This window comes from Canis aureus, chromosome 3, assembly GCF_053574225.1.
Source record: "Canis aureus isolate CA01 chromosome 3, VMU_Caureus_v.1.0, whole genome shotgun sequence".
In the NCBI taxonomy this organism is placed as follows: Eukaryota; Metazoa; Chordata; class Mammalia; order Carnivora; family Canidae; genus Canis; species Canis aureus.
The window spans coordinates 33,286,932-33,314,893 of NC_135613.1; the positions used below are offsets into that span (position 1 = coordinate 33,286,932).

General features: G+C 43.1%; 1 protein-coding gene across 3 annotated transcripts; it reads left to right on the forward strand.

Annotated features, from left to right (window-relative positions):
* The first annotated feature begins 671 nt into the window (after nt 1–671).
* CPT2 (carnitine palmitoyltransferase 2) lies at nt 672–27,534 on the forward strand. 3 transcript variants are annotated; one of them, XM_077891808.1, is made up of 6 exons: nt 840–963; nt 4,347–4,464; nt 12,626–12,706; nt 14,200–14,306; nt 18,150–19,454; nt 26,899–27,534. In XM_077891808.1, exons 2-6 carry the CDS (start codon nt 4,421–4,423, stop codon nt 27,228–27,230), a joined length of 1,869 nt encoding a protein of 622 aa, XP_077747934.1. In that variant the 5' UTR covers nt 840–963; nt 4,347–4,420; the 3' UTR covers nt 27,231–27,534. The 3 variants fall into 3 exon arrangements, with proteins under 3 accessions (XP_077747935.1, XP_077747932.1, XP_077747934.1); XM_077891809.1 differs by lacking the exons at nt 4,347–4,464; nt 26,899–27,534 and adding an exon at nt 19,895–20,016 and having other exon boundaries at nt 672–963; XM_077891806.1 differs by lacking the exon at nt 4,347–4,464 and having other exon boundaries at nt 677–963.
* The last annotated feature ends 428 nt before the right edge of the window (nt 27,535–27,962 follow it).

Sequence of the window (27,962 nt, forward strand, 5' to 3'; positions counted from 1 at the left end):
GTCCCAAATCTTCATAGGGCAGACGTCACGGGTCACCAGTTACAACCACCACCGTCGCCACCGTTTCCTGCCAGGCACTGTACCGACCAAATCACCTTATTTCATATCTAGGATCGAGAAAAGTACTTTGATCGGTCGTAAACCTCTACTTCTTAGACGAGGAAACAGAGGTTTAAAGGTTCTGCCCACGATCTCGTAGGGACGGACGGAGCCTCCACCAGATTTAGGTTTAGCAGGTTTTTTTTTTTTTATTTTGTTTATTCGTGAGAGACACAGAAGCAGGCTCCATGCCGGGAGCCGGATGTGAGACTCGATCCGGGGTCCCCAGGATCATGCCCTGGGCCGAAAGCGGGCGCTAAACCACTGAGCCACGCAGGGATCCCCGGCTCACACGTTTCTAAACATTGTTTTCAGCTTTGCTTTTCCTTCAGCTCCAGTTTCTATTTGCTCCGAAACAGGAGCAAGGAGCAGCTTCGGGTCCCCGTCTCCCCGGCTGCCCTGGGAGCTGAAGGGAGACCAGCTGGGAGACCGCACAGCCCGGAGGCGGTGGCGCCACCCTCCCCGCGGCGGGCGCGCCGGTGGGCGGGGCCTTCGGTGGGCGGGGCCTTCGGTGGGCGGGCCCTTCGGTGGGCGGGCCCTTCGGTGGGCGGGGCCTTCGGTGGGCGGGGCCGGGCCCGGAAGTGGCTCGGCGGGCGGACGCGAGTCCCTGCTGACTCAGCGACCCGGCTACCCCGGGGGTGGCGGCCTCACCCCAGTCCTCGCGGACTCCGCATCCTCCGCCTTCTCGCCGCCGCAGCCTCCCGGAACGATGGTGGCCCGCCTGCTACTGCTGCGCGCCCGGCCGCGGCGCCCTGCAGGGGGCCCAGGACCCGTGTGTCGGCGCCTTAGCGCAGGCTCGGGGCCCCGCGAGTACCTGCAGCGCAGCATCGTGCCCACTATGCACTTCCAGGACAGCCTGCCCAGGTGAGCCCGGCCTCCCGGTCCCCGCCGCCCGCTGGGGTCGGCCCCAGCCTTCGCTCCAGTCACTCACGACTCTTCTGCTTAACCTGCTCCCACCCCAGACTCCTACCTGGGACGCTGTCGCAACCCGACATCTGGAAATCCTGTCACTTTGAGGATCTCCTGGCACCGGACCCTCGGAACGTTCGCATTCCTTACCAGGACACCCCCAGGCCCCCCATTGCTCGCTCAGATTCTCCATTTTGAGCCCTTCTCTGATTCTCTCTCCAGTAACCCAGCTTCCATCCAGATACCCAAGAGTCCCTCACATTTCTTCCTGAAAAATGTCCACCCTGCATATCTCCAGTACCACCCTTACCCCTCCAACTAGGGTGTCCCCTGAAGTACTTTCACGACTGCCCTGTATTCCTGCCCAGAATATGGACAGGCCAGTTCCTGATAACATAATAGTTACCCTCCTCAGCTTTTCCCAGCGCTCCACCTTCTTCAGGCCTGTTGCTCAGCCCTGGCTCTGCATGCCTCCAATCCTCTGCCCATCTTCACCCAGCACACTCCTCACGTGCTCACCTACTCTGCTCCAACCTCAGCCTTTAAGTCTGACTTCACCCCTTCCAGACCTTCCTCGATTACCTGCTAGGTTTCTTTCCCTAAAATGTCCTCCCTAACCCACATTACCCTCTGCAGCTTTAGCACCCTCGAAGAATTCTAGACCACACCCTCAGTGCCCATCCCAAACTCTTATTCAGCTTAAATCTAGAACACACCCAAATTTTTGTGTTCCTCCTCACCTTAGCTTACCCCCTCCACCTTCTAAAACACTTCACCCAGAGTCTACTTACCCTATGAAAACAATGCCAATAAACCTACCTCTCCCTTTCCCTCATCCAGTATTTATTTTCTTGCCTTTTTTTTTTCACCCAGTATTTTCTTTAATTCAACTTCCAGTTTTTCCAGTCTTTGAACTCCCAGCCTTAATCTGACCTGCTAGGGCTCCTTTTCCAATGTTAGAAATTTCCTGAAATTCATTTACCCTCAAAAACCAGACTTTAACTTCTCTGCTCACTCACCAGTTAGTTCTTGGTGCCAAGTCCCAAATTTGTCTCAAAAACCCTTCTCACTTCCTTTCTCACCAAACTGCCACCTGGGATCTTCCCAGCCCAGGGATTGGAGGCCAGGTCTCCACACCCCTCAAACAGAGATTGTATCCCAGGTGTCACCCCCAACTACTGGGTTGCTGTTTTTCTCCATATCCAGCAACCTTATCACCCACTGTTCTCTTTTCCCTCCCCCACACTCTCAAGAATAGCATCTGAGGTGGTTCTTGTGAAATAGCAGTGTACAGACATCTAAAGCAAACTGAAATGAAACTATCTAGCCCCAGCCCCACTGCTTAAATTTGTCAGGAGAAAGGGAAAAAGAAAACATGGCCTTTATGCCCATGGGCGAAGCCTGGGACAGAACCTCCTCCTTAACGTCCTGTGTGTGAGCTGAGCCGATATGTGGGGGAAAGGTGAAGAATGACAGAGCCTCTCTTCACTTGCCAGGCCCAGTAGCACTTGACTTTTATGTAAGCCTGGACTCCGCTCAGATCTAAGATCAAAGGGATCTTCTCCCTTTTCGAATTGGAAAGCTGGGAGTAACACTTGAGATCATTTCCTCCAACCTACAGAGCAAACATCTATAGGAATTGAGTTACAAAGAGTAGCACTGAGTCATCACCCATGTATAACTTCCAGCAAGGACCACCAGGCCTCCAGTACCTTCGCTGTAAGTGGGTGGTTAGATGAGATGAGATTCCTTTTATCTCAGATTCTAGACTGGTAAAATGTATTATCTTTGGCACTCATTTTGATGTTCCCCTTGGTGAAAAACCCTATCTTTGAAGTCTGGTAGAATTTGATTTCAGATTCTAGATGTGACACTTTGTAACTTCAGGCAATTCCGTTAAATTCTTTGAGCCACAGTTCTTACCTGCAAGGTAGGAATGAACACAGGCTTCAGAGGGTTATTGTGAGGGCAGAGTGAAGTAAGATGCCAAAAATATCCTAATTAGTTTTCCTGGGGAAGTCCCTTTGTGGTAGTCCAACTGGGTCTCCCTCCCTCTTCCTGTCCCTGTCATATCACTGCTGCCTTTTTTTCTTTTTAAGATTTTATTTATTTATTTGAGAGAAAGAGAGCAGGAGTAGGGGTGGAGGCAGCAGAGGTAGAGGGAGAAGCAGGCTCCCCGCTGAACAGGGAGCTTAACTCTGGGCTTGATCCCAGGACCCTGAGATCATGACCTGAGCCGAAGGCAGACGCTTCACCTACAGCCATCCAGGTGCCCCATCATTGCTGCCTTCTGACCACTTTCCTCTAGGTACCTTTGCACTGCCATTTGTTTTTTATTTAGATGTTATGATTTTTTTCTTTGCTCCTTTTTAGTGTGCTCAAATATATATCACATAAAATTTAACATTTTATTTTATTTTTTTATTTTTTAATTTTTATTTATTTATGATAGTCACAGAGAGAGAGAGAGGCAGAGACACAGGCAGAGGGAGAAGCAGGCTCCATGCACCGGGAGCCCGATGTGGGATTCGATCCCGGGTCTCCAGGATCGCGCCCTGGGCCAAAGGCAGGCGCCAAACCGCTGCGCCACCCAGGGATCCCCAAATTTAACATTTTAACTAAAGTTTTTGCTGTTGTTGTTTAAGATTTTATTTATTTATTCATGAGAGACGCAGAGAGAGAGGCAGAGACATAAGCAGAGGGAGAAGCAGCCTCCATGCAGGGAGCCCAATGAGGGACTTGATCCCAGGACCTCGGGATCATGCCCTGAGCTGAAGGCAGATGCTCAACCACTGAGCCACCCAGGCATCCCATTAGGTGTTATTTTTAAGTTCCATCTTTATATACACTGAACAGTTAACCTCAGAATATCAAACTAAGTCTCAAGGGGACAAAGTGGATCAGCCTGATGTACTCACATTATTAATTTGAGAAACATTTATTGGTATGGATTTGGAGACCAATCAGCCATGGTGGGGAGCATACCATACAGTGGGGGAGATTTGACAGGTAGACAGATAGTTAAAATAAGAATGTGATAAATGGGAAGCAGCATTTCGTAGTGGCTAAGATTGTCAACCTGAAAATAAAGAGCTGCAATGAGATCCAAATGAATGTTTATTTGGGATGAAAGGACTGCATTGCGGGGAGCACAGATTCAAGTAAATAAACCCAAATAGTATTCCTGCTTATAGGGTGAAAGCAACAGATTTTTATGAGGAACAGGAAGGAGACAGCTGAGTTGAATAAAAGAGGGGAAAAAACAGTTTCTATGCATGTTTACAAGCCAAACTACTCCAGGTAATACATTAACTGCTGACTTTTTTTTTTTTTTCCAGAAAATCCATAACCATCAGTCGTGTGATCAGGGTGTCTGTTCTTCTGTTGACTTTTCAAACAATTGTTTAAGACAATGACATTTTGTCCAAAAGGTTTGGCCAGTTCAAACAAAATCAAGTAAGGCAGTTTCTCTACCATGGCTGCTCCAACTCCCTTTTAAAATGGCTCTAGTCCTGTGAGTTTTCCACAAGATCATGAGGCAAAAGTCAGGTCTGATTTTTAATTCAGCACCCCTTCATACTAGCTGCATGGCTGTGAACAGGTCATCTAACCTAAACACTGGAACGATAATATTATCTTTCCCTCAGGATTGTTAGAATTAAATACTCTGATATGAAGCACTTAGTAGGAATCTGGCACAGAGTAACAAGTACTCAGTAGATATTCACAAGTACTATAGCTGCAAATGTGTTGCCTGTGTAGGATATAGTTGGTGACAATTATTGTGTTGTGTCTGTGTGGAGGTCGGAGTGACAATGCCTGGTTGAATAAGAAAAACTTCATAGAGGAGGTGGCATTTGAGGACTTTGAAGATCACCAAGTGAGAGGAGTGAGGAAAGGGTAGAGCAGCTTGTGCCCAGGAACTGAAACCTGAAAATACATGGCATGTTCGGAAATATTGAGAAGTTTATGGAGGGTCCAGCTCAAAGTTTTAGGCTCTAAGTTATTAGTTGGGCTGAGTATGTGTGTGTGTGTCTGTGTGTGTGTGTTAGGATAGCAATTAGGGAAGACCCATTTTGTCTTTTTTTTTTTTTTAAGATTTTATTTACTTATTTAACAGGGAAAGAGTGTACGCACAAGCAGGAGGAGTGGCAGGGAGAAGGAGAAGCAGGCTCCCCACTGAGCAGAGAGCCTGACAGAGGGTCTATCCCAGGACCCCGGGATTATGACCTGAGCCTAAGGCAGACAGTCAATCAGCTGAGCCACCCAGGCGCCCCCTCCATGTGTCTTTAAAAAAAAAATATTGGTCACCATTTTAGGCCTATAATTGATTTTCAATAAATGTCTATCTGTTTTTTTCTTTTAATCCCTAATCACGGGCAGCCCAGGTGGCTCAGCGGTTTAGCGCGGCCTTCAGCTCAGGGTGTGATCCTGGAGACCTGGGATCGAGTCCCATGTCAGGCTCCCTGCTTGGAGCCTGCTTCTCCCTCTGCCTGTGTCTCTGCCTCTCTCTGTCTCTCTCTCTCTCTGTGTGTCTGTCATGAATAAATAAATAAAATCTTTAAAAAAAATGTTTTTAAAAAAAAAAAATCCCTAATCACTTTAGATGATAATTGGTGATCCAGACATAATGGGCAGGTTCTCTAGAATTCAAATGGGAGACTGGTCTTGTGAGGCCAGAAGTTCCTGAGTCTGAAGGATAACAGGGCATGTCCTTAGATTAGCTTTATCCCAATGATAACTAGATTGTATAAAAATATGAAAGGCTGTTTAGATGTGTTCTTGGCAGGAGGAACAGTGAAGTATATGCCTGCTGCATGGCAGCTCTGGGTAATAAGTAGCATGATACTTAAGTAGTAAGATACTTAAGTAGCATGATACTTAAACAGAGTCATTTACACAGGGAATGAGTAGGGAGATAAATCTGCTTGGTGCTGACTTTTCTTCCACCTTTATTATAGCAGATCATGTTTAGATAGGGATTTTCTAGATAGCAGGTGGGGAGGAACCCACGTGGTTAGGATGGACCTGCCAGGCACCCCACAAGGCCCTAACTCTACCTCTTTCAAGGCCTCTGGTGAGTCACATTACAGGGGCACAAGGAAGTGCAGTGTATGCAGAACTACTTTTGGTGTTTTTTTTTTTTTTTTTTTTTAAGATTTTATTTATTTATTCATAGAGACAGAGAGAGAGGCAGAGACACAGGCAGAGGGAGAAGCAGGCATCATACAGAGAGCCTGACGTGGGACTCGATCCATGGTCTCCAGGATCACTCCCTGGGCTGCAGGCAGCGCTAAACCACTGCGCCACCGGGGCTGCCCTTGCTGTTCTTTAAGGAACTGCAGAGAGACTAGGGGTGACCTCACAACTTGGTTTCTAATATAGAGAATAAATGTTGACTGTAAGTGAACACTTATTGAAAAGCAGTAACTGGCCTTTGTGGTAACAAGTTATAGAGACCCCAGTTAAATTGGCTTATGCAACCAGGAATATAGGGACTCAGACCTGAAAAACCCAGGTTGGATTAAGGAGCTCAAATGAGGGACACCTGGGTGGCTCAGTGGTTGAGCGCCTGCCCTGGCCCAGGGCGTGATCCTGGGGTCTCAGGATCGAGTCCCACATTGGGCTCCCTGCATGGAGCCTGCTTCTCCCTCTGCCTGTGTCTTTGCTTCTCTCTCTGTCTCTCTCTCTGTTTTTCATGAATAAATAAATAAAATCTTTAAAAAAGGGGGGGGATCAAATGATGTCATCGAGACTCTTTTGCCTTTCCACTCATCCCTTTGCATTTGTGTAATTCCATTCTTAGGCAGGCTCTCTCCTTATGGTGACAAAATGGCACGATCACAACATCGTTTACACTCTAATCTCTCAGTGACCTCAGCTAGTAGGGATTTCTCCTTTCTAACAGTTAAAAAAAAAATCCTGTAATTTAGTTTTATAGGTTCTTCCTGGGTCTCACTGGGTCTGAACCAGTAAGCTCCAAGGCCACTGGTCAGTCACTCCACCTGAACCAAAGGAACTTGAGTAGGAAGGGGCGCTGTTACCAGAATAGCAGGAATACATGGAAGGCAGACAGAACAACAGAACTGGTGAAATGCTCCACTAGGCTGTGAGGGACTGGCGCTGTACTAGTTCCTTGGGGACATGAACAGTCTAGTGGCAGAGTTTGGATCTATAAGATTTGAGGACTGAGTAGATAATAAAACTTCATATTTATCAAGTGCTTACTACGTCTTAGGCACTGTTCTGTCATTGACAAAGATTGCCTCATTTAATCTGCACAGAACCCTTGGAGGTACATATTAATAGTATCCCCATTTTATAGGTGAGGGAAATTAGGTATAGGCTGGGTAGTGTGCGCAAAGTCATATGGTCGTGAATGATGAAGCCAGATTAACCACTGTGCAGTGTGCTGGCTTGCAGGGGGAGGAATCAACGCGACTCCTGAGTTAGCAGTCACAGAATTGTGGAGAGGCCTTAGAGACCACCTCTTTCAGTTCCTTCATCTCACTGAAGACAAAACTGATCACCAGAGATGAAAAGGAACTTGTTTTTAAAAAATTTTAACAGCTTTATTGAGATATTGTTCACTTTTTTAAAGTGTACAAATTGGGGCACCTGGGTGGCTCAGTGGTTAAGCGTCTGCCTTCAGCTCGGGTTGTGATCCTGGGGTCCTGGGATCGAGTCCTGCATCGGGATCCCCAGAGGGAGCCAGCTTTTCCCCTGCCTGTATCTCTCCCTCTCTCTGTGTCTCTCATGAATAAACAAATAAAATCTTTAAAAATAAATAAAAGTGTAAAAATTCAGAGATTTTTTTTGTATAATCCCAGAGTTGTGTGACTATCACCACTGTCTGGTTCATGTCAGTCCCTTCTCCACCCCTGCCGCCAATCACCCATACACATTAGCAGTCACTCCCCATCCCCTCCAACCCCTGGTAACAATTGACATACCTTCTGAAAAACAACTTATTTGTAACTAAAAGTTTTGTCTGGCTTTGATGCTTATGCTTTGCCAGCATACCACACTGACCCTAGGCAGAATGTATCTGCAGTTGGCAGGGTCATGCTCCCTTGCATACCTTCCATTTTATCCCTCAGGACCTGCTTAGAGGAGCCTGCGTAAGTGTCAGAGATGAAAGTATCTGAGCAGAGGGGCTTAGTGACAGAGTATATAGTCTGTGAGGAGAGGGCAGAGGACCGAATCTTGAGAAAACGTGCACTTTAAGGGCAAGAGGACATGATGAGATTTTGGAAAGAGACTCAGAAAAAGATGATGAAAAAACCCAACAAGGCAGGAAGAGAGAATTTTTCTTTACTTTCTTTCCTTTTTTTTTTTTTTTTTTTTTTTTAAGATTTTACTTACTCATTCATGAGAGACATGAAGGGAGAAGCAGGCTCCCTTCTGGGAGCCCAATGAGGGATTCGATCCCAGGACCCCGGGATCACAACCTGAGCCAAAGACAGACGCTCAACCACTGAGCCATCCAGGCATCTAGGAAGGGAGAATTTCTAACTCCATCTTTGACATCCTTAAGGATCTCACAATTTGCAATCTGATGGTGAGAGGGACATAACACATAACCCACTAAGGGTGCAAGAGAAGAATCAGGGATGGATAGAGGGCAAGGGAAGAAGTCATCAGTGTCTGTTCTCTGTCAGCTCACATGCCAGTGGAGGTCAGAGAAGAGGTTTCGAGGAAGGATCTTAGTGGCAAGCTCCCCTCTGTGTGTATCACTGTAATCCTAAGAGCAAGTTCTTCCCAGCTCCACATTCAGTGACATGTTGGCAACTTGAAGTTAGCCTGGTAGGAGATTTTCAGAAAGTGGTAAATACTACAGATCAGGGCATCAGCCCCCGCCCACCCAAGGGCTTGTTTACTAACCCACCACCCCTTGGAGTAGCAAACAGATGAGGATGGGGTGGTACAGTTGGCTTTGAGAGGAAAGAGACTTGTTTAATGTTGATGGCAGCTGTTGATGGGGTAAGGAGGGTCCCGGTCCTTCCTAGAAGTTGGGGAGTGGCTTTCTTTGGAGAGAAACCTGAAAGCAAATGGTATTTTCAAAATAGTCAGATTTTAAGAAAGGTGAGGAGGTAAGAGAAGTCCTGAAAAAGTTATAAAATATAGGGTAGTTTATTCAGAATGCAATGGGGGGGGTTCTTTTTTTTTTTTTTTTTTTTTTTAGGTTTTATTTATTTATTTGAGAGAGAGTAAGAGCCAGAGAGATCACAGAGGGAGAAGGAGAAGCAGACTCCCCACTGAGCAGAGAGCCAGATATGGGGCTCAATCTCAGGACCCTGAGATCATGACCTCAACCAAAGGCAGATGCTTAACTGAGCCACCCAGGTACCCCTGGAATGAGGGTTCTAAAATCTAGTGGAGGGGCACCAGGCTGTCTGAGTTTAAAGAGCATGTGACCCTTGATCTTGGGGTTGTGAATTTGAGCCCCATGTTAGGTGTAGAGATTACTTAAACACATTTTTTTTTTTTTTAATTAAAAAATAGGGCAGCCCTGGTGGCGCAGCAGTTTAGCGCCGCCTGCAGCCCGGAGTCTGATCCTGGAGACCCAGGATCTAGTCCCACGTTGGGCTTCCTCCATGGGGCCTGCTTCCCTCTCTCTCTCTCTCTCTGAATAAATAAATAAATAAATAAATAAATAAATAAATAAATAAATAAATCTTAAAAAAAATTAAAAATAAATACCTAGAAGATCTAGTGGGAGTAGTCAATGAAGAATAACAGCTAGCTGGGCCAAACTGGATGTCACTGAGTAGATGGAAAGAAATAGATAATATGTTGCTAAGTACTTGATATTATTTCATTTGATCCTCATAGTAGCCAGTGAGCTATTATTTAACAAATAGAGAAAGAGGGAGCAAAGAGATAAGAAATTTCCCAAAGATTACATGAATAGTAGGTGACAGTCCAGGGGGCAAACCCAGATCTGTGGGATTCCAAAGACTGCGAACTTCACCTCTCCGTATACTAGACATGTTGGTGATAAACATGGGCTAAATGGAGCTGGAACTTGATAGCATTCTAGACCTCTCTGTAAGGCAGTTCCTCCCTCTAACCCGTAGGCAGGGGATGGAATCTGAGGGACAGCAAGAAATTTGCCACCTGTAACCATATAACTAGAAAAGAAGTAGCAGAGCTGGGACTTAAGCCAAGGTCTCCTTCTACATCTCATTCTCTTTCCACTGTGGCAGTAGTTCTTACACTTTTACATTTCACAGATCATTAAAATTATGGGGAAAAATATTGTTGTTGACATTATTTCCTAAAAGAAAGGATCTTTATGAGGCCTCTGGGTGGCCGCCTTCAGCTCAGGTCATGACGATGGAGCCCCACATCAGGCTCCCTGCTCAGCAGGGTGTCTGCTTCTTCCTCTCCCTCTGCCTGCAGCTCACCCTGCATGTGCACTCTCTCTGTCTGTCTGTCTCTCTCTCTCTCGAGCTATCAAATATATAAAATATTTTTTTAAAGGACTTTTAGTGACTTCTGTCCCCCAACCAAAAAAATCTCAGAACTAAGGGCAGACTTTTATTTAGTTTTACTTAAATTCAATTTGGCAACATACAGTATAACACCCAGTACTCATCACACAAGGGCAGACTTTTAAATGAAACACATTTAGCTTTGTGGAAAGCTCACTATACTGTTGTTTTTTTCATTTCACTGAGAACCAGTAACTTCATAACCATGGCCATCATTTGCTAAAGTATTAGATAATCCGGTGATGTGGACTGTATTGCTATTTGGCATTTACACTGAAAGCATTTTATATAAGGCAAAAATAAAAACCTGGTAAATTTGGCATATCATTGTCTTTTAAAACAAATTTTATATGGAGGAACACCTAGATGGCTCACTCAGTTAAGCATCTGACTTGATTTCGGCTCAAGTCATGATCTTGTGGTTGTGGGATCAAGCCCTATTTCAGACTCTGTGCTCAGGGCAGCTTCTGCTTTAGATTTAGATCTAAAGATCTTTAGATTTAGATCTCTCACTCTCCCTCTCATTCACTCTGTTAAATAAATAAAATCGGGATCCCTGGGTGGCGCAGCGGTTTGGCGCCTGCCTTTGGCCCAGGGCGCGATCCTGGAGACCCGGGATCGAATCCCACGTCGGGCTCCCGGTGCATGGAGCCTGCTTCTCCCTCTGCCTGTGTCTCTGCCTCTCTGTCTCTCTCTGTGTGACTATCATGAATAAATAAATAAAATCTTTAAAAATAAATAAATAAAATCTTTAAAAATTTTATATAAAAAACAGGCAATTTACAGAAAAATGGTATCCATGATAAAAAGTTTATGATTTTTTTTATCCATACTTCCTTAATTTAGTTCTGAAGGGAAATTGAGAAAATTCCGTTTCTGTTGTATTAATAACCTCCAAATAAATCATCATTCCAAAAACTTGCTTTTCCCCACTAGAACAAGTTCAGGCTAGAGTTAACACTTGAGCTTTTAATAAGGACTGTTTTTATAAAACTGCCTTTGCTTTGAATTTAGAATTTTGTTTAACGCGAAGAACTTTTGTTAATGTCCCTATCATATTAAAACAAAGTCTTGAGAAAAGTAAGTAGGTAACTATAATTATGAGGTATCTAAGGTAGTATTTGGGATTTTCTGTGTAAGTTCATGAATAAAAAGACCATACTCAACAGTGTTAAAGTGTGAATCATTACTCAGTGAAGCCTAAGTCCATAATGGCTCTAAATAATTCAGGTTAATTTTGACATCATGTTTTTGATAAACATGCATTGAAAGAGAAACTGAAGAATCACAGTGTATCTTATAGTAAGGTTTTAAACATAAACTATGTTTTATGGATGGATAACTTTCCAGTTTTCCTAAATGACTGCTGTATTTAGATATTTTGAATATATCAGTGTTAATTTTAAGTTGGCAGTGCTAACTTGGCAAACTATGAGTAAGTTTTGGTACTACAGGATATATCATTCAATAAAATTACTGACATGAAAAAGCAGATACACCTCACTGTGCTGTCTGTGTGTTTTCCTTTCACGGTGGACCAGGAGCTTCATCACCATAGCTGTCATTGGGAATGCACTGGTAGAGAATGAGTAAGGAGGCAACAGGAAGATCTGATTCTCTGCATGCTCATTCCATATTTGGCTGGCCCTTGGACAGACCTGTGTTTCATTTCTGTATGATTCTCTGTCATAAAATGCACAAGAAATTTTAAAAATAGAACTTTCTTTTCTCCATCTCAGGGGAGAAAAAAGCAGTTGTCCAAACTAATGATAGAATAAAAACTGCCAGTACAAGGTTAGCACAGGTATCAGACTTGTGACCAGGAAACAGGAATGCTTTGGATAGCTTCTATTTCACCATTTTGAATCTATTATTTGAATATTTAGCTTGCTTATAAAATTCATCATTAAGACATTAAAAAATTCTTATTTTACTTTTTAAAAAGTTACCATTGACACTTGCATTAGTAAATCCTTCTATTCTGATTTGCCTGTGGCTTTCCATTGTTGGTTTTTTGGGGAAGGAAATTAATTATCCAGTAATTATTTATTAGTTTGGGTTTATGAAGCTGATTTCTTCCACATATTGTCACCCTTACACTTAACGTATTTTCTTCCCAGGCTGCCTATTCCCAAACTTGAAGACACCATTAAGAGATACCTGCGTGCACAGAAACCTCTCTTAGACGATGGCCAGTTCAGGTATATGCTGAGAACCATGAATGACCATAGTTGGGTGGTTCAAAAGAGGCTGGCAATTAGTAGTGGACCTAGCTTCAGGAAATGTCTGTGATTTAGTTGAGTCTCTGGGAACCTGGGACCTAGTCCTTACATTTTCAAGTTCAGGAAATAGATTTTCACCCAGGAAGGGCTGAGCCAGCCCTGAAGCGAGAGTCTCTCTGACTAGACTCAACAGGCAATGGCTTGTAAGCCAGAATGCCAAATTTGTACTATATCCTGTCAGGTGGGCCTGGAGGCCAGCTGGTACATGTACTCTCTATAGGAAGTTCATTGAGGAGAGCATATGGCAGGCCAGAATTTTGCTTGGTGAGCATGTGTACTGAGTTGGGTAGTATGCCCCCCAGATTCATTCCCTTCTTGGAACCTTAGTATGTGACTTTATTTGGACATAGGATTGTTGCAGGTGTAATTAGTTAAGGTAAGGTCATACTGGAGTAGAATGGGTCCTTAATCTGGTATGACTGGTGTCCTTATAAGAAGAGGAGAAGAGATACAGACACAGACCTTGATGACAGAGCAGATTGGAATGCATCAATAAATAAACCAAGGAATGACAAGGATAGCTGGTAACACCAGAAAGACCAGAGTCTCCCCTAGAGTCCTGAGAACATGGTTCTGTCAACATTTTGGACTTCAAAGAACTATGAGAGAATAAATTTCTATTGTTTTAAGCCATGCAGTTTGTGGATGTTGTGGCAGTCCTAGGAAGTTACTTCAGCATGGAATTGGATGATAATACTGGATATTGTCAAAAGTGGGTTGTGTTAAGTTCTTGTATCCCAGTGCAGTTCACTTTTCCATATTGGAAGGTTTTGTGCAGATAACTGGCACTGTCATTAGAATCCTGGAGTCCTTCCCTGGACAATGGTGGAGGATGTAGATGAATCGTTCATAATGTAGTCCTCTGCTTTTAAATATTTCATATTAGTCACTTGAAGCCTCTCTTGATATGGTAATGATTTAATAGCTACCAATTACTAAGTATTATGTTTTAAACTATCCTGAATCCTTAGCTTTAAAAATATTTTTTATTCTCATAAAGTGGTATATTATCTCAGTTTTACACATAAACTGAGACTCAGAGAGATCAAGTGACATGTCCAAGGTCACTTAGTTTGACAGTGACAAAGCTAGAATTAAAAACTCCGCTCTTCTTGACTCTAAAGCCTACTTATGTCCTTTTCTCCATGCTGAGCTGGAGATGCTCAGCTCCTAGATTACAGGTTGTTTTATGAGATGTTGATTGATCTTCCCAACCAGTCATTTTAAGAAGCTTTCCTAAATTTATCTGTTTTGGATTGACTGCTATTCTTCTGATCAGAGGGATTTTCTGGTCTTAGCCTAGGGATATACTACCAGGAATCCAAATTTCAGTGTAAGAGTTCTTGGCCATGAGTCCAGAAATCACATATTCCCTGCCATGGATTGATTCTGTCTTTTCTTGAACATTTCAGGAAAACAGAACAGTTTTGCAAGAGTTTTGAAAATGGGATTGGAAAAGAACTGCATGAGCAGCTGGTTGCTCAGGACAAGCAGAATAAACATACGAGCTACATTTCAGGTAGGTGGGCTGGACTGTGGGCGTGATATTCCCTGAGCCCTCCACAATGGAAAGTAAGGCATCTTTCCTCCTGTTTTGGTCTTAAAATATTTTTGGTAAGACCAGCTTACCAGAGTAATGTCTCATTCACTCTTTCTGAGGTAACATTAAGGCCAAGTGAGTTCCTCCTTTACTAAGATCTCACCTGGAGTTTGTGCTGAAGAGCCTAATCATTGATTCTGTGAAAAGGATGCAGGATTAAGTCCTATGCCCTGTGTGTATCATCCTAGATCCTTCACAATATGTCATAACTGATCTTTCCAGCCTCATCTCTTTTGTTACCCACACTCTCATGCCTCAACGAAACTTGGCAGCTCACTGTTCTCTCAACCCTTTAGTCTTTCGTTCTTCTATGTCTTTATTCATGTTGTTCCCACTACCATTTTTTAACCTAGCAAATTCTTTCTTTAAGACCCAAGTATGTGGTTGCCATAAATGTTGGTGGGGGTTGGGGTGGTGGTGGTGGTGGTGGGGAAACTGAAGGGGGTTAAAAGGTACAAACTTCCAGTTATAAAAGAAAGAAGTCATGGGGTATAATGTATAGCATCGTGACTGTAATTAATAATACCATTGTATATTTGAAAGTCATTAAGAGTATAGATCCTAAGAATTATCATCACAAGAAAAGACAATTTTGTGACAGTAGTGGGTAATGCATGTTACCTAGACCTATTGTGTTGATCATTATACAATATATACAGATACCAAATCATTGGGTTGTACACCTAAAAGCAATATCATGTTTTATTGTCAGTTACATCTCAATTTAAAACAAAAAGAAAAAACAAAAACAGGTGGGCATGATTTTTCCAGGGAAACTTTCAGTCCTCCTCCCTCTCCATTCAGTTGTTTCCACCTCTGTTCCCACAGCACTTCTTTTAATTCAGTTTATATATATGTATATATTTTTAAAGATTTTATTTATTTATTCATGAGAGATACAGAGAGAGAGGCAGAGACACAGGCAGAGGGAGAAGCAGGCTCCATGCAGGGAGCCCAATGTAGGACTCGATCCCAGGTCTCCAGGATCACGCCCTGGGCGGAAGGCAGGCGCCAAACCACTGAGCCACCCAGGCGTCCTATAATTCAGTTTATATTTTAATAAAGTTATACATGCACATAGTTTAAAGAATCAAATAGTTGTACTGGGCTTCTTTGGAAAAACAGCAAGTTCCTGACCCTCCTCTAAGTTTCTTGCTCCTCACTTTCAGCCAGTCCTTCTTTTGACCCATATCCCCATCCTCCTACATCTTCATTTTTTCAGCTGGAAGACCAGATTTGGGCAGTGTCTATATCCTTTCCACATGCCCAAGTGTACAGTGTACAGTGTACGGCACACATTCCGTTCCATGGTTACCACTGTGCTTGTCATTTTAGTTTGCTCAATACTTACTGTTTATACTGTTAGGACCATATGAACACTATCGTCAGCTGAGTTGTGGAGCATATTGAAATTATTGTTCCTATTCCTGTATGAACGTTTTTTTCCTGACATTGATAATTTCTTATGCGTTTGTTTTGTTTTCTATGTGCTTAATAATTTATTGGGGAAGTTTTTTTTATCCTCTCATCTTCCTTCATAGTCTGTCTCCAAGGTGTTTTTTTCCTGTTTGTTTTGCCCTCTTTCCTTTCTTCAGATCTTTCGTATTCCATCTTTGTTGTCTTAGATTCAAGCGAGATAATAAAAAGCTGTTGGAAGCTCTGTGGATAAGGGTGGAGCTGGTCCATCACAGCTTCACTTCACAGGCTAAACCATTTCCTTGGGGGGCCCCTAATGTTAATATCTCTTGGTTAGACTCCCCGAAAAGACTTTTCCATTAAACTGCCAAAAGGGATGTGTCCAGTTGCTACTGTTGAAGGAGTAGGATCAGGGAAGAAGGCTTGAGATCTTAGCTGTGACTTCAGCTCCCCAGTTTTACTTTCTCCTGAGAGGAAATCTTAAATCTACTAGAGCAGGGAGGGAATCTGGGGGGTAGGAGTTGGGGTCCAATTAAAAACATTGTTTCAATCAGATACATCAAGGCTGCCAATTACTGAGCACTCTGGGGGTTCTGCTGTGCACGTCATGCTATCCCTTGGCTTTCTCAGCCACCAGCTTACAGTTGGCATTCTTGAGTCTGCTTTGGTCATTACCAGGTGTCTCAATGCTTTCCAACTTTCAGTATTTCTCTTGTCTCCTGTTTCATTCTCTTTGCCTTATTGGGTTATGTACTCTTTAAAATTCTTTTATTGAAGGGATCAGAGACAAATCCATGTCTTCTTTCATCAAATGGATCTTACCCATAATACTTTTTCTCTTACCATTTCAGTGTGTCACATCTTGTTATAATTCTGTTGGTGTCCTTCACCAGAGTTCATCTGAATCAGAGTCCACATCCCATTCCTCTCTCTACCCCCAGACTAGGCAGCGCATGGCACAGCATGTTCTCAAGGAATGACATAGAGTGAATGGACCAACAAAGAAATAATAGATTAATCCTTCCTCCAGTGCTTTACATGTGAAAATTATTCCCTCCAGTGGGCGATGGTTTTTAGTTGTAGACTTTATCCACACTTGCTAATCTCAACAGGAACTTCTCTGGAAGACACATTTTATGATAAAACATTGCTTCTGGAGTTTTTACAGGTAAAATAGCCAGGAATTTAGAAGGCTAGTTTGGATGATCCACATGCACTGTTATTTCTTTTTTTTTTTTTTTTTAAGATTTATTTATTTATCATAGAGAGAGAGAGAGGCAGAGACACAGGAGGAGGGAGAAGCAGGCTCCATGCCGGGAGCCTGACGTGGGACTCGATTCCGGGACTCCAGGATCGTGCCCTGGGCCAAAGGCAGGCGCTAAACCGCTGAGCCACCCAGGGATTCCCCCCCCCCCCCCCCCGCTGCACTGTTATTTCTAATTGCTTTTCAAACATTTCTTAAAAAAGTGAGTGGGCAAAAGTACAGAGTACACAGAATGATGATGAATGCTTTCCCCCATGTTAGGGAGACAGCCAAATGTGAATGTTGTCCCTGGAAGGAGATGAAACAAGAAAAACATAAGGAAATTGGGTGGGAATTAACAACTGTTTTGTTCGAGTAGGAATGCAAGTGAGGTGTTACTGTACTTCTTTAAGAATCAAGAAAGGAAACAGAATGAGAAAGAAAAAGAAATATACTTAGGGAAATGCAAATCCAAACCACAATGATATACCTACCAGAATGGCTCCAGTCAAAAAGACAGACTGTAACAATAATAAATGTTGCCAAAAAATTAGAACCCTCACACACTGCCAGTGGTAATGGTACAGCCACTTTGGAAGACAACCTTGCAGTTCCCCAAAAGCCTAAACTTAGACTTCCCATATGACGTAGCAATTCTACTTCTAGCTGTTTCTCCAAGAGAATTGAGAATACCATCCACACACAAACCTGTATACACCAGCATTATTCATAATAACCAAAAAGTGGAAACAACCAAAGGTCTACCAATGGAAGAATACATAAACAAAATGTGGTCTATCCATGTAATGGAACATTATTCAGCAATACAAAAGAGTGACACAATATGTGGTCTTTCATGTGCTACCACATGGCTGAACCTTAAAAACATCGTAATAGAAACCAGATACAAAAGACCACATATTGTGTGATCCCATTTATATGTCACAAATTACTGCAGATGGAAAAAATAATTGGGACTTTTCACCCTCTGGAGGTTGACATCATTTTTTCCTGCATATGCTTGATGATTTTTCCTTCTCAAATTTTATTTTTAGGGACTACATTAACTTTTTGTGATGTTCTTGTTCACTTTTATCTTTCAGGTCCCTGGTTTGATATGTACCTAACCGCTCGAGATCCCGTCGTCTTGAACTTTAATCCATTCATGGCATTCAACCCTGACCCAAAGTCGGAGTATAATGACCAGCTCATCAGGGCGACCAACATGACCATTTCGGCCATCCGGTTTCTGAAGACGCTCCGGGCCGGTCTCTTGGAACCAGAGGTTTTCCATTTGAACCCTGCCAAAAGTGACACCGACACCTTCAAGAGACTCATACGCTTTGTGCCTTCCTCTCTGTCCTGGTATGGCGCCTACTTAGTTAACGCATACCCCCTGGATATGTCTCAGTATTTTCGGCTTTTCAATTCAACTCGTTTACCCAGGCCTGTTCGTGATGAACTTGTCACTGATGAGAGCGCTAGGCACCTTCTGGTCCTAAGGAAAGGACATTTCTATGTTTTTGATGTCCTAGATCAAGATGGAAACATTGTGAGCGCCTCTGAAATCCAGGCTCATCTGAAGTACATTCTCTCAGACAGCAGCGCCACCCCTGACTTTCCCCTGGCCTATCTGACCACTGAGAACCGAGACGTCTGGGCAGAGCTCAGGGAGAGGCTGGTGAGTGGTGGCAATGAGGAGGCCCTGAGGAAAGTGGACTCTGCTGTGTTCTGTCTCTGCCTAGATGACTTCCCCATTAAGGACCTTGTCCACCTGTCTCACACCATGCTGCACAGTGACGGCACAAACCGCTGGTTTGATAAGTCCTTTAACCTCATTCTAGCCAAGGATGGCACTGCGGCTGTCCACTTTGAGCATGCCTGGGGTGATGGTGTGGCAGTGCTCAGGTTTTTTAATGAAGTGTTTAAGGATAGCACTCAGGCCCCTGCTATCACCCCACAGAGCCAGCCGGCCCACACTGACTCTTCTGCTGCTGTGCGGAGACTTAACTTCAAGCTGGATGATGCCATGAAGGCCAGCATTGGTGCTGCTAAGGACAAGTTTGATGCCATCGTGAAAACCCTCACCATCGACTTCATCCAATTTCAGAGAGGGGGCAAAGAGTTTTTGAAAAACCAGAAGCTGAGCCCTGACGCAGTAGCTCAGCTGGCCTTCCAGATGGCCTTCCTGAGGCAGTATGGGCGGACAGTGGCCACCTACGAGTCGTGTAGCACTGCAGCATTCAAGCACGGCCGCACTGAGACCATCCGCCCAGCCTCCATCTTCACAAAGAAGTGTTCCGAGGCTTTTGTCAGGGAGCCCTCCAGACACAGTGCTGGAGAGCTTTGCCAGATGATGGCCGAGTGCTCCACGTATCATGGCCAGCTGACCAAGGAAGCAGCAATGGGTGAGATGGGGGGGTGGGGCCCTTGGGCCTTGTTGCCCTCAGCGCTGGGCTAAGCCTCAGAAACATCCTGCTCCATGTGATTTTCATATTGTTTAATCTATCTGCCAATTCCTGGATAGTTATTAATTTTCTACCCTAGCAGTCTGAACAGCCAGATCAGCCACTAGGGATCAGGATGTTCATTCCTCCTTAGCAGGGATGGAGAAATGGGTCTAACTTCATCCTCATTTAAGGCCACTTTCAGCTGTGACACACGATTCTCTTTCTGTTATTTATTGGTCATCTGACTGACTTTTGACAGTTTAGGATTTCTAATCCTGCAGCCCCCTCTTACTTTACTTCACTTGCAGTATGTTGGGTTCCTATAAATAAGCCATCTCAAAAACTCTTCGCAAATCTAAACATCACCCTTCCTTTGCCTCTCTGTGGTAAAATTCTAGACCTGGAAAGGACCTGGAGGATCACACAGTTCTGTCCTTTCATGCAGCCAAAAGTCCTGGAAGTAAAAGAGATCTCCAAGACATTCTGGTCTCACTCACCATTTTAGGGGTAAGAAACTGCGGCCACTGACTCAGCATTACACAACACATGAGAAGAGCTGAGATCAGAACCCTGGTCAAGACCTTTTCCATTTTGTTCCAGGGCCTCAATCTTGTCTTTTATACTGGACTTAGACTTTGGGTTTTATTTTTGGTTTTGAATCCATAGCTCCCTTCATGTATTTTTCTGGACTGTTTGACTAAACTGATTCATTGTCAGAATTTTTTACTTTTTTATTTTTATTTTTTCCTTTTGTTTAAATTCAATTTGCCAACATATAGTATAACACTCAGTGCTCATCCCATCACATGCCCTCCTTAGTGCCTATCACCCAGTCACCCTATCCCACCACCTGCCTCCCCTTCCATAACCCTTTGTTTCCCAGTTTTAAGAGTCTCTCATGGTTTGTTTTTCTCTCTAATTTTTCCCCACTCAGTTTTTCTCCTTTCCCTTATAGTCCCTTTCATTATTTCTTATATTCCACATATAAGTGAAACCATATGATGATTATCCTTCTCCGATTGACTTATTTCACTCAGCATAATACCTTCCAGTTCCATCCATGTCAGTGTAAATGGTATTTGTCCTTTCTGATGGCCGAGTAATATTCTATTTGTGTGTGTGTATATATATACTACATCTTCATCCATTCATCTGTCGAAGGACATCGTGGCTCCTTCCACAGTTTGGCTATTGTGGACATTGCTGCTGTGAACATTGGGGTGCAGGTGTCCCAGTGTTTCACTACATCAGTATCTTTGGGGTAAATATCCAGTAGTGCAATTGCTGGGTCATAGGGTAGTTCTGTTTTTAATCTCTTAAGGAACCTCCATACTGTTTTCCAGAGTGGCTGTCTTAATGATCACAGCTTTGTGATACAGCTTAAAGTCAGGCATTGTGATGCCCCCAGCTTTGGTTTTCTTTTTCAACATTCCTCTGGCTATTTGGGGTCTTTTCTGATTTCATACAAATCTTAAGATTATTTGTTCCAACTCTGTGGAGAAAGTCCATGGTATTTTGATAGGGATTGCACTGAATATAGATTGCCCTGGGTAGCATAGGCGTTTTCACAATATTTATTCTTCCCATCCATGAGCATAGAATGTTTTTCCATCTTTTTATGTCTTCTTCCATTTCTTTCATAAGCGTTCTATAATTTTTTGGAGTGTAGTTCCAAACTATACTAGAGTGTAGTTCTAGGTTTATTCCTAGATATCTTATGGTTTTGGGTGCAGTTCTAAATGGGATTGATTCCTTATTTCTCTTTCTTCAGTCTCATTGTTAGTCTACAAAAATGCCACTGATATCTGTGCATTGATTTTGTATCCTGTCACATTGCTGAATTGCTATATGAGTTCTAGCAATCCTGGGGTGGAGTCTTTTGGGTTTTCTATATAAAATATCATGTCATCTGCAAAGAGGGAGCATTTGATTTCTTTGCCAGTATGAATGCCTTTTATTTCTTTTTGTTGTCTGATTGCTGAGGCTAGGACTTCCAGTGCTATGTTGAATAACAGTGGTGAGAGGAAACATCCCTGTCGTGTTCCTGATCTTAGAGGAAAGACTCTCAGTTTTTCCCCATTGAGAATGATATTTGCTGTGGGCTTTTCATAAATGGCTTTCATGATATTGAGGAATGTTCCCTCTATCCCTACACTTTGAAGAGTTTTAATCAAGAATGGATGCTATATTTTGCCCAATGCTTTCTCTGCATCTGTTGAGAGGATCATATGGTTTTTGTCTTTTCTTTTATTGATGTGATCTATCATGTTGATTGTTTTATAAATGTTTAACCACCCTTGCATCCTGGGGTTAAATCCTACTTGGTCATGGTAAATAATCTTCTTAATGTACTGTTGGATCCTATTGGCTAGTATCTTGGTGAGAATTTTTATATCCATGTTCATCAGGGATATTGATCTGTAATTTTCCTTTTTTGGTGGGGTCTTTAGTTTTGGGATTGAGGTAATGCTGGCCTCATAGAACAAGTTTAGAAGTATTCCTTCTATTTCTATCCTTTGAAACAACTTTAGTAGAGTCGGTATTATTTCTTCTTAAAATGTTTGATAGAATTCCCCTGGGAAGTCATCTGGCCCTGGACTTTCATGTCTTGGGAGGTTTTTGATAACTGCTTCAATTTCCTCGCTAGTTATTGGCCAGTTCAGGTTTTCTATTTCTTCCTGTTCCAGTTTTGGTAATTTATAGGTTTCCAGAAATGCATCCATTTCTTCCAGATCACCAAATTTGATGGCATATAGTTGCTTATGTTTTTAAAATTGTTTGTATTTCCTTGGTATTAGTTGTGATCTCTCCTCTTTTATTTTTGATTTTATTAATTTGAGTCTTTCTTTTTAATAGGACTGGCTAGGGATTTAGCTAATTAATTCTTTTAAAGAACCACCTCCTAGTTTTGTTGATCGTTCTACTGTTCTTTTGGTCTCTATTTCATTGAGTTCTGCTCTAAACTTTATTATCTTTCTTCATCTGGTTGGTTTAGGCTTTATTTTCTGTTCTTTCTCCAGTTCCTCTAGGTAGCAAGGTTAGCTTGTATATTTGAAGTTTTTCCAATTTTTTGAGGGAGGCTTGTGTTGCTATGTATTTCCCTCTTAGGACCACTTTTGCAGTATCCCAAGATTTTGAACGGCTGTATTTTCATTAGTTTCCATGAATCTTGTTAATTCTCTAATTTCCTGGTTGACCCATTCATCTTTTAGTAGGGTGCTCTTTAACCTCCAAGTGTTTAAGTTTCTTCCAGATTTCTTCTTGTGATTGAGTTCAAAGCATTGTGGTCTGAAAATATGCAGAGAATAATCCCAATCTTTTGGTATTGGCTGAGACCTGATTTGTGACCCAGTATGTGGTCTATTCTGGAGAAAGTTCCACATGCATTTGAGAAGAATGTGTATTCAGTTGCATTAGGATGGAATGTTCTATATGTGTGTGTGTGTGTGTGTGTGTGTGTGTGTGTGTGTGTGTGAAATCTATTTGGTCCAGTGTATCATTCAAGGCCCTTCTTTCTTTGGTGGTAATGGTGATGTTCTGCTTATATCTGTCTTTTGCTGAGAGTGCTGTGTTGAAGTCTCCTACTACTAATGTATTATTATCTATGTATCTCTTGACTTTGGTTATTAGTTGATTGATATACTTGGCTGCTCCCACATTGGAGCATAAATATTCATAATTGTTAGATCTTCTTGTGGGATAGACCCTCTAAGTATGTTATAGTGTCCCTCTTCATCTCTTAGTACAATGTTTTTATTTTTTAAAAGATTTTATTTGTTCATGAGAGACACAGAGAGAGAGAGAGAGAAAGAGAGAGAGAAAGGCAGAGACATAGGCAGAGGGAGAAGCAGGCTCCCTGAGGGGAGCCTGATGTGGGACTCGATCCCTGAACTCCAGGATCGTGCCCTGAACCAAAAGCAGAGCTTAATCTCTGAGCCATCCAGGCGTCCCCAGTATTTGGTTTAAAATCTAATTTATCTGATATGAAGATTGCTACCCCAGCCTACTTTTGAGGGCCATTTGAATGGTAAATGGTTTTCTATTCCTTCATTTTCAGTTTGGAGGTGTCCTTAGGTCTAAAATGAGTCTCTTGTAGACAGCATATAGATGGGTCTTGCTTTTTTATCCAGTCCGATACCTTGCATCTTTTGATGGGATCATTTAGCCCATTCACTTTCAGAGTAACTGTTGAAAGATATGACTTTAGTGTCATAGTATTACCTATACTATGGTCCATTTCTGCAGATTGTTTCTTTGGGCTCCCTCTTTTTCTTACAGGGTCCCCCTTAATATTTCTTGCAGAGCGGGTTTAGTGATCACATATTCTGTCAGTTTCTGTCTATCCTAGAAGCTCGTCATCTCTCCTTCTATTCTGAATGACAGCCTTGCTGGATAAATATTCTTGGCTGCATGTTTTTCTCATTTAGTAGCCTGGATATATCATGCCAGCTCTTTCTGGCCTGCCAGGTCTCTGTGGATAGGTCTGCTGTTAATCTGATATTTCTCCCCATATAAGTTAACAATCTCTTGTCTTGAGTTGCCTTTAGAATATTCTCTTTATCTTTGAAATTTGCAAGCTTCACTATTATATGTCAGGGTGTTGATGAGTTTTTGTTGATTGGAAGGGGTGGGGTCCCTCTCTGTCTCTTGGATCTGAGTGCCTGTCTCCTTCCCCAGATTAGGGAAGTTCTCAGCTATGATTTGTTCAAATATATTCCGGTTCTCTCTCTCTCTCTCTCTTCTGGGATCCCAATAAGACAGATATTATTCCTTCTCAAGCTATTGTTTATTTCCGTAAGCATTCCTCGTGGGCTCTTAATTGTTTTCCTCTTTTTTCCTCAGCTTCCTTCCTTTCCATCAACCTGTCTTCTATGTCACTCACTCTCTCTTCTACCTCATTAACCCTAGCAGTTAGAGCATCCAGTTTAGAGTGCATCTCAGTTAGAGTATTTTTTATTTCAACTCAATTAGATCTCAGTTCTGCAGTAAGAGAATCTCTAGAGTCCTTTATGCTTTTTTTCCCAGAGCCATCAGTAATTTTATAATTGTATTTCTGAATTATATCTCTGACATACTACTTAAATCCATATCAAGTAGGTCTGTGACAGAGTATTACTTCTGGTTCCTTCTTCTGTGGTGAATTCTTTCTAGTCATTTTGCCCAGTGTAGAATGGCTGTATGAGTGAGCAGAGTCAAAAATATCAGCCATGACTTAAGTAAAATACACCCTAGACAATTCCAAAGAGGTCAGTGACTGGAAAATAAAAGAAAAATAAAAACAGAACAAAATAAAACAAAAGGACCATGAAAGTGAAAAACAAATTAAAAAAATAGTAAGAATTTTAAAAGGGGGTTGGGGTGGGGAGGAAGTGGTGGTGGAGAGAGAATATCGTCTCACAGAGTGGACCTAGAGGGTGATCCTCTTGGTTCTGGGTGTATTTTATTCTGTATGTTAGAAGATGCTAAATTCCAAATTTACATAACCAGCAAAACTTATATAGAGACCCAACATCAACCACAAAAACAGAAATAAGATAAAAGAGGGGGGCAGAATGGGAAGGAAGAGAGAATATAGTCTCACAGAATGAATCAGCATGGTGTTCCACTTGGTTCTGGGTGTATTTTGGTCTCTGTGTTAGAAAGCACTAATTTCCACCACTGTAAAACAAAACAAGGGATGCCTGAGTGGCTTAGCAGTTGAGCATCTGCCTTTGGCTCAGGGAGTGATCCCAGTCTGGGGATTGAGTCCCCTGTGGGGAGCCTGCTTCTCCCTCTGCCTGTGTCTCTGCCTCTCTGTGTGTGTGTCTCTCCTGAATAAATAAAATCTTTTAGAAAAAACAAGAAACAAAATACAAAAACCCATAATTCATATATCTACTAAATTTAAATTGAATTCATTGAAAGGAATCCCAAAATGAAGACTATATCCAGGACATGTAATTATGGAAATATGAAAGTCAAAAAGGAAAAAACTTAAAAACAAAGAGTTGGTAAAATATTGTAGTTAAGGCAGGAAAAGAGAAAAAAATATTGGAAATTTTTAACCTGAAAGATACATGAATCAGAAAAAAAACTTCAAGTTCTATATACTATTTTCCCTGAGTCCTGGAGCTTTCCAGTGCTACTTGCTCAGTACACTTGCTCTTCCCCTGTTCTTCCAGCTGGTCTTCTGGGGGGATGGGGGTGGCCTGCTGGGCTGATTCTTAGGTGTCCATGCCTGGCGGGAGATGCCCCGCCCCTTGCCTGGTGGCCTGGCTCAGTGTGAGCTGTTTATTCTGTGAGGCCTTTGTTCCCTAGAGGCTGCCACCTCACCCAGGTGAAAGGTGATAAGAAGAAAATAAAAATGGCAGTGGCCAGATCTCCAGCCCCAGAGCCCAGAGCTCCACACATGTACCAAACTGTAGTCTCCCAGTGCACACTGGCCTACATGCTCCCAGGGGCAGGCATGGGGGCACTGAACACAGACTGAAGGGCGCCCAGCAGCAGGAGAGTTCTCGCCATCCTGGGTCCTCCCCAGTTCTGCCTGTGCCAGAGGGAAGAGAAGATAGCCAGCATTGTCCTCTGGAGCACCCTTGGATTGAGGACCTGTGCTCCCAGGGTCTGCCTCTCCCAAAGGGAATGGAGTACAGCCTGCCTCCATCTGTTGCCGGGCTTTAGGGTAAAGAAGCTCAGGAGCTGGCCCACATCCCTGGCCAGCTTCTCCTAGATGCTCCAGGAGGGTTGCAGCATTCCGGCCCTTTATCGGGTCTGACTATGGTTTGTGGTGAGCTTTCTCCTGGGCACCTCTATCCTTATTGTGTCTCCAGGAATATTGAGACTTCACTGGCCCTCCCATGATTCTGTCCTATTTGCCCACTGAGCACTTTTCAGTCAGGGAAGGCTCTTTCAGGTGCAGATTTCTGACGTTCCTGATTGTCTGTTGTACCGCTTTCCTTCTGCAGCTTTCCTCTGCTCTGCCTTCCTGCCCTGGCTTTCCGAGGCTCCCCGCCCCCCACCTTTCCTCTTTTCTGCCGTCCTACCTTGTCAGAAGCCATCACTTTTCTCTCTGTAGCATTCCAGCTGTTCTCTCTTTACATCTCAGGTTGAATTCATAGGTGTCCAGGATGTTTTGAAAGTTTTCTAGGTAAGTTTGGGGAACCAGATGAATCAAGGACTCCTACTCTTCCGCCATCTTGCCCCCTCTCTCCTCCATTGTCAAAATTTTTAAAAAGTCGTGCTTTCATTTTAGGCTCAGCTGTAGAGGTTAGTGAGTTGGAGGTGTGCATGCATAAGCAGGTAGACGCTTCTTCCACTCTCAAAGATGCTGTGAAGGGGCCTCCTACCACAGGTGGGGGTTTTTACTAAGGCCCCTTTCAGTTAGTTCTGGGATTCTGAGACTGGTTTTCTCTTTTGTCTCTAACAGGCCAGGGCTTTGACCGACACTTATTTGCTCTGCGGTACCTGGCAGCAGCCAAGGGGATTGCTCTGCCTGAGCTCTACCTGGACCCTGCATACAGACAGATAAACCACAACATCCTGTCCACAAGTACACTGAGCAGCTCAACAGTGAACATTGGCGGCTTTGCCCCTGTGGTCCCTGATGGCTTTGGCATTGGGTATGCTGTTCATGACAAGTGGATAGGCTGCAACGTCTCCTCCTATCCAGGCCGCAATGCCCGGGAGTTTCTCCAGTGTGTAGAGAAGGCCTTAGAGGACATATTTGATGCCATAGAAGGCAAACGCATCAAAACATAGCTTCTGGATGGGTGAAAAGCCTCCATTGCTTCATTGACATGAAAATTGGGGGTGTATGTACCCAAAAGGTGCTATTCTGTATACAAAGGAAACTAATTGCGAGGTGCCTAAGCAGCCAGTGCTGTAAGGCTTGAGCTTCAAAGTCATGGTTTTAAAGCTAACCTTATAATTGCCAAGTGGGACTAAATCACAGGTAAAGATAATGAGAAGTTTCGATATTAAGGGCATTTAATCAGGAGGTGGGATTTGGAAGGATAACTTAGGTGTATTTATTATTGAAGCAGAAATAAAATTATTGCTTGGAGATGGTTCTTTTTAGTTGTTGTTGAACCTAATTTCCTAATCTCCACAAAGAACTTTCCAACACTAAGTTCAGTAAGTTCCCACTGCCTCCTGGTTCTTCAGGTGAGGTGGGAAGTGCTGTTTCATCCTCCCTATAAACTTCTATGTCTCCTGAGACATCTCTTTAAAAATCCTCTTGATTTTTTTTTTTTTTTTTTTTTTTTTTTTTTAATTTTCATTTATTTATATTAGTCACAGAGAGAGAGAGAGAGGCAGAGACATAGGCAGAGGGAGAAGCAGGCTCCATGCACCGGGAGCCTGACGTGGGATTCGATCCCGGGTCTCCAGGATCACGCCCTGGGCCAAAGGCAGGCGCCAAACCGCTGCGCCACCCAGGGATCCCAAATCCTCTTGATTTTTCTAGAAAGTGGTCTGCTTGATTCTGATAGT

Excerpts from the sequence above, each read along its gene's own strand:
- CPT2 (XM_077891806.1), top strand. The coding sequence starts at position 809 with ATGGTGGCCCGCCTGCTACTGCTGCGCGCCCGGCCGCGGCGCCCTGCA. Across the intron at positions 964-12,625 it reads TTCCAGGACAGCCTGCCCAG|GCTGCCTATTCCCAAACTTG; the intron begins GTGAGCCCGGCC and ends TTTTCTTCCCAG. Across the intron at positions 19,455-26,898 it reads GACCAAGGAAGCAGCAATGG|GCCAGGGCTTTGACCGACAC; the intron begins GTGAGATGGGGG and ends TGTCTCTAACAG.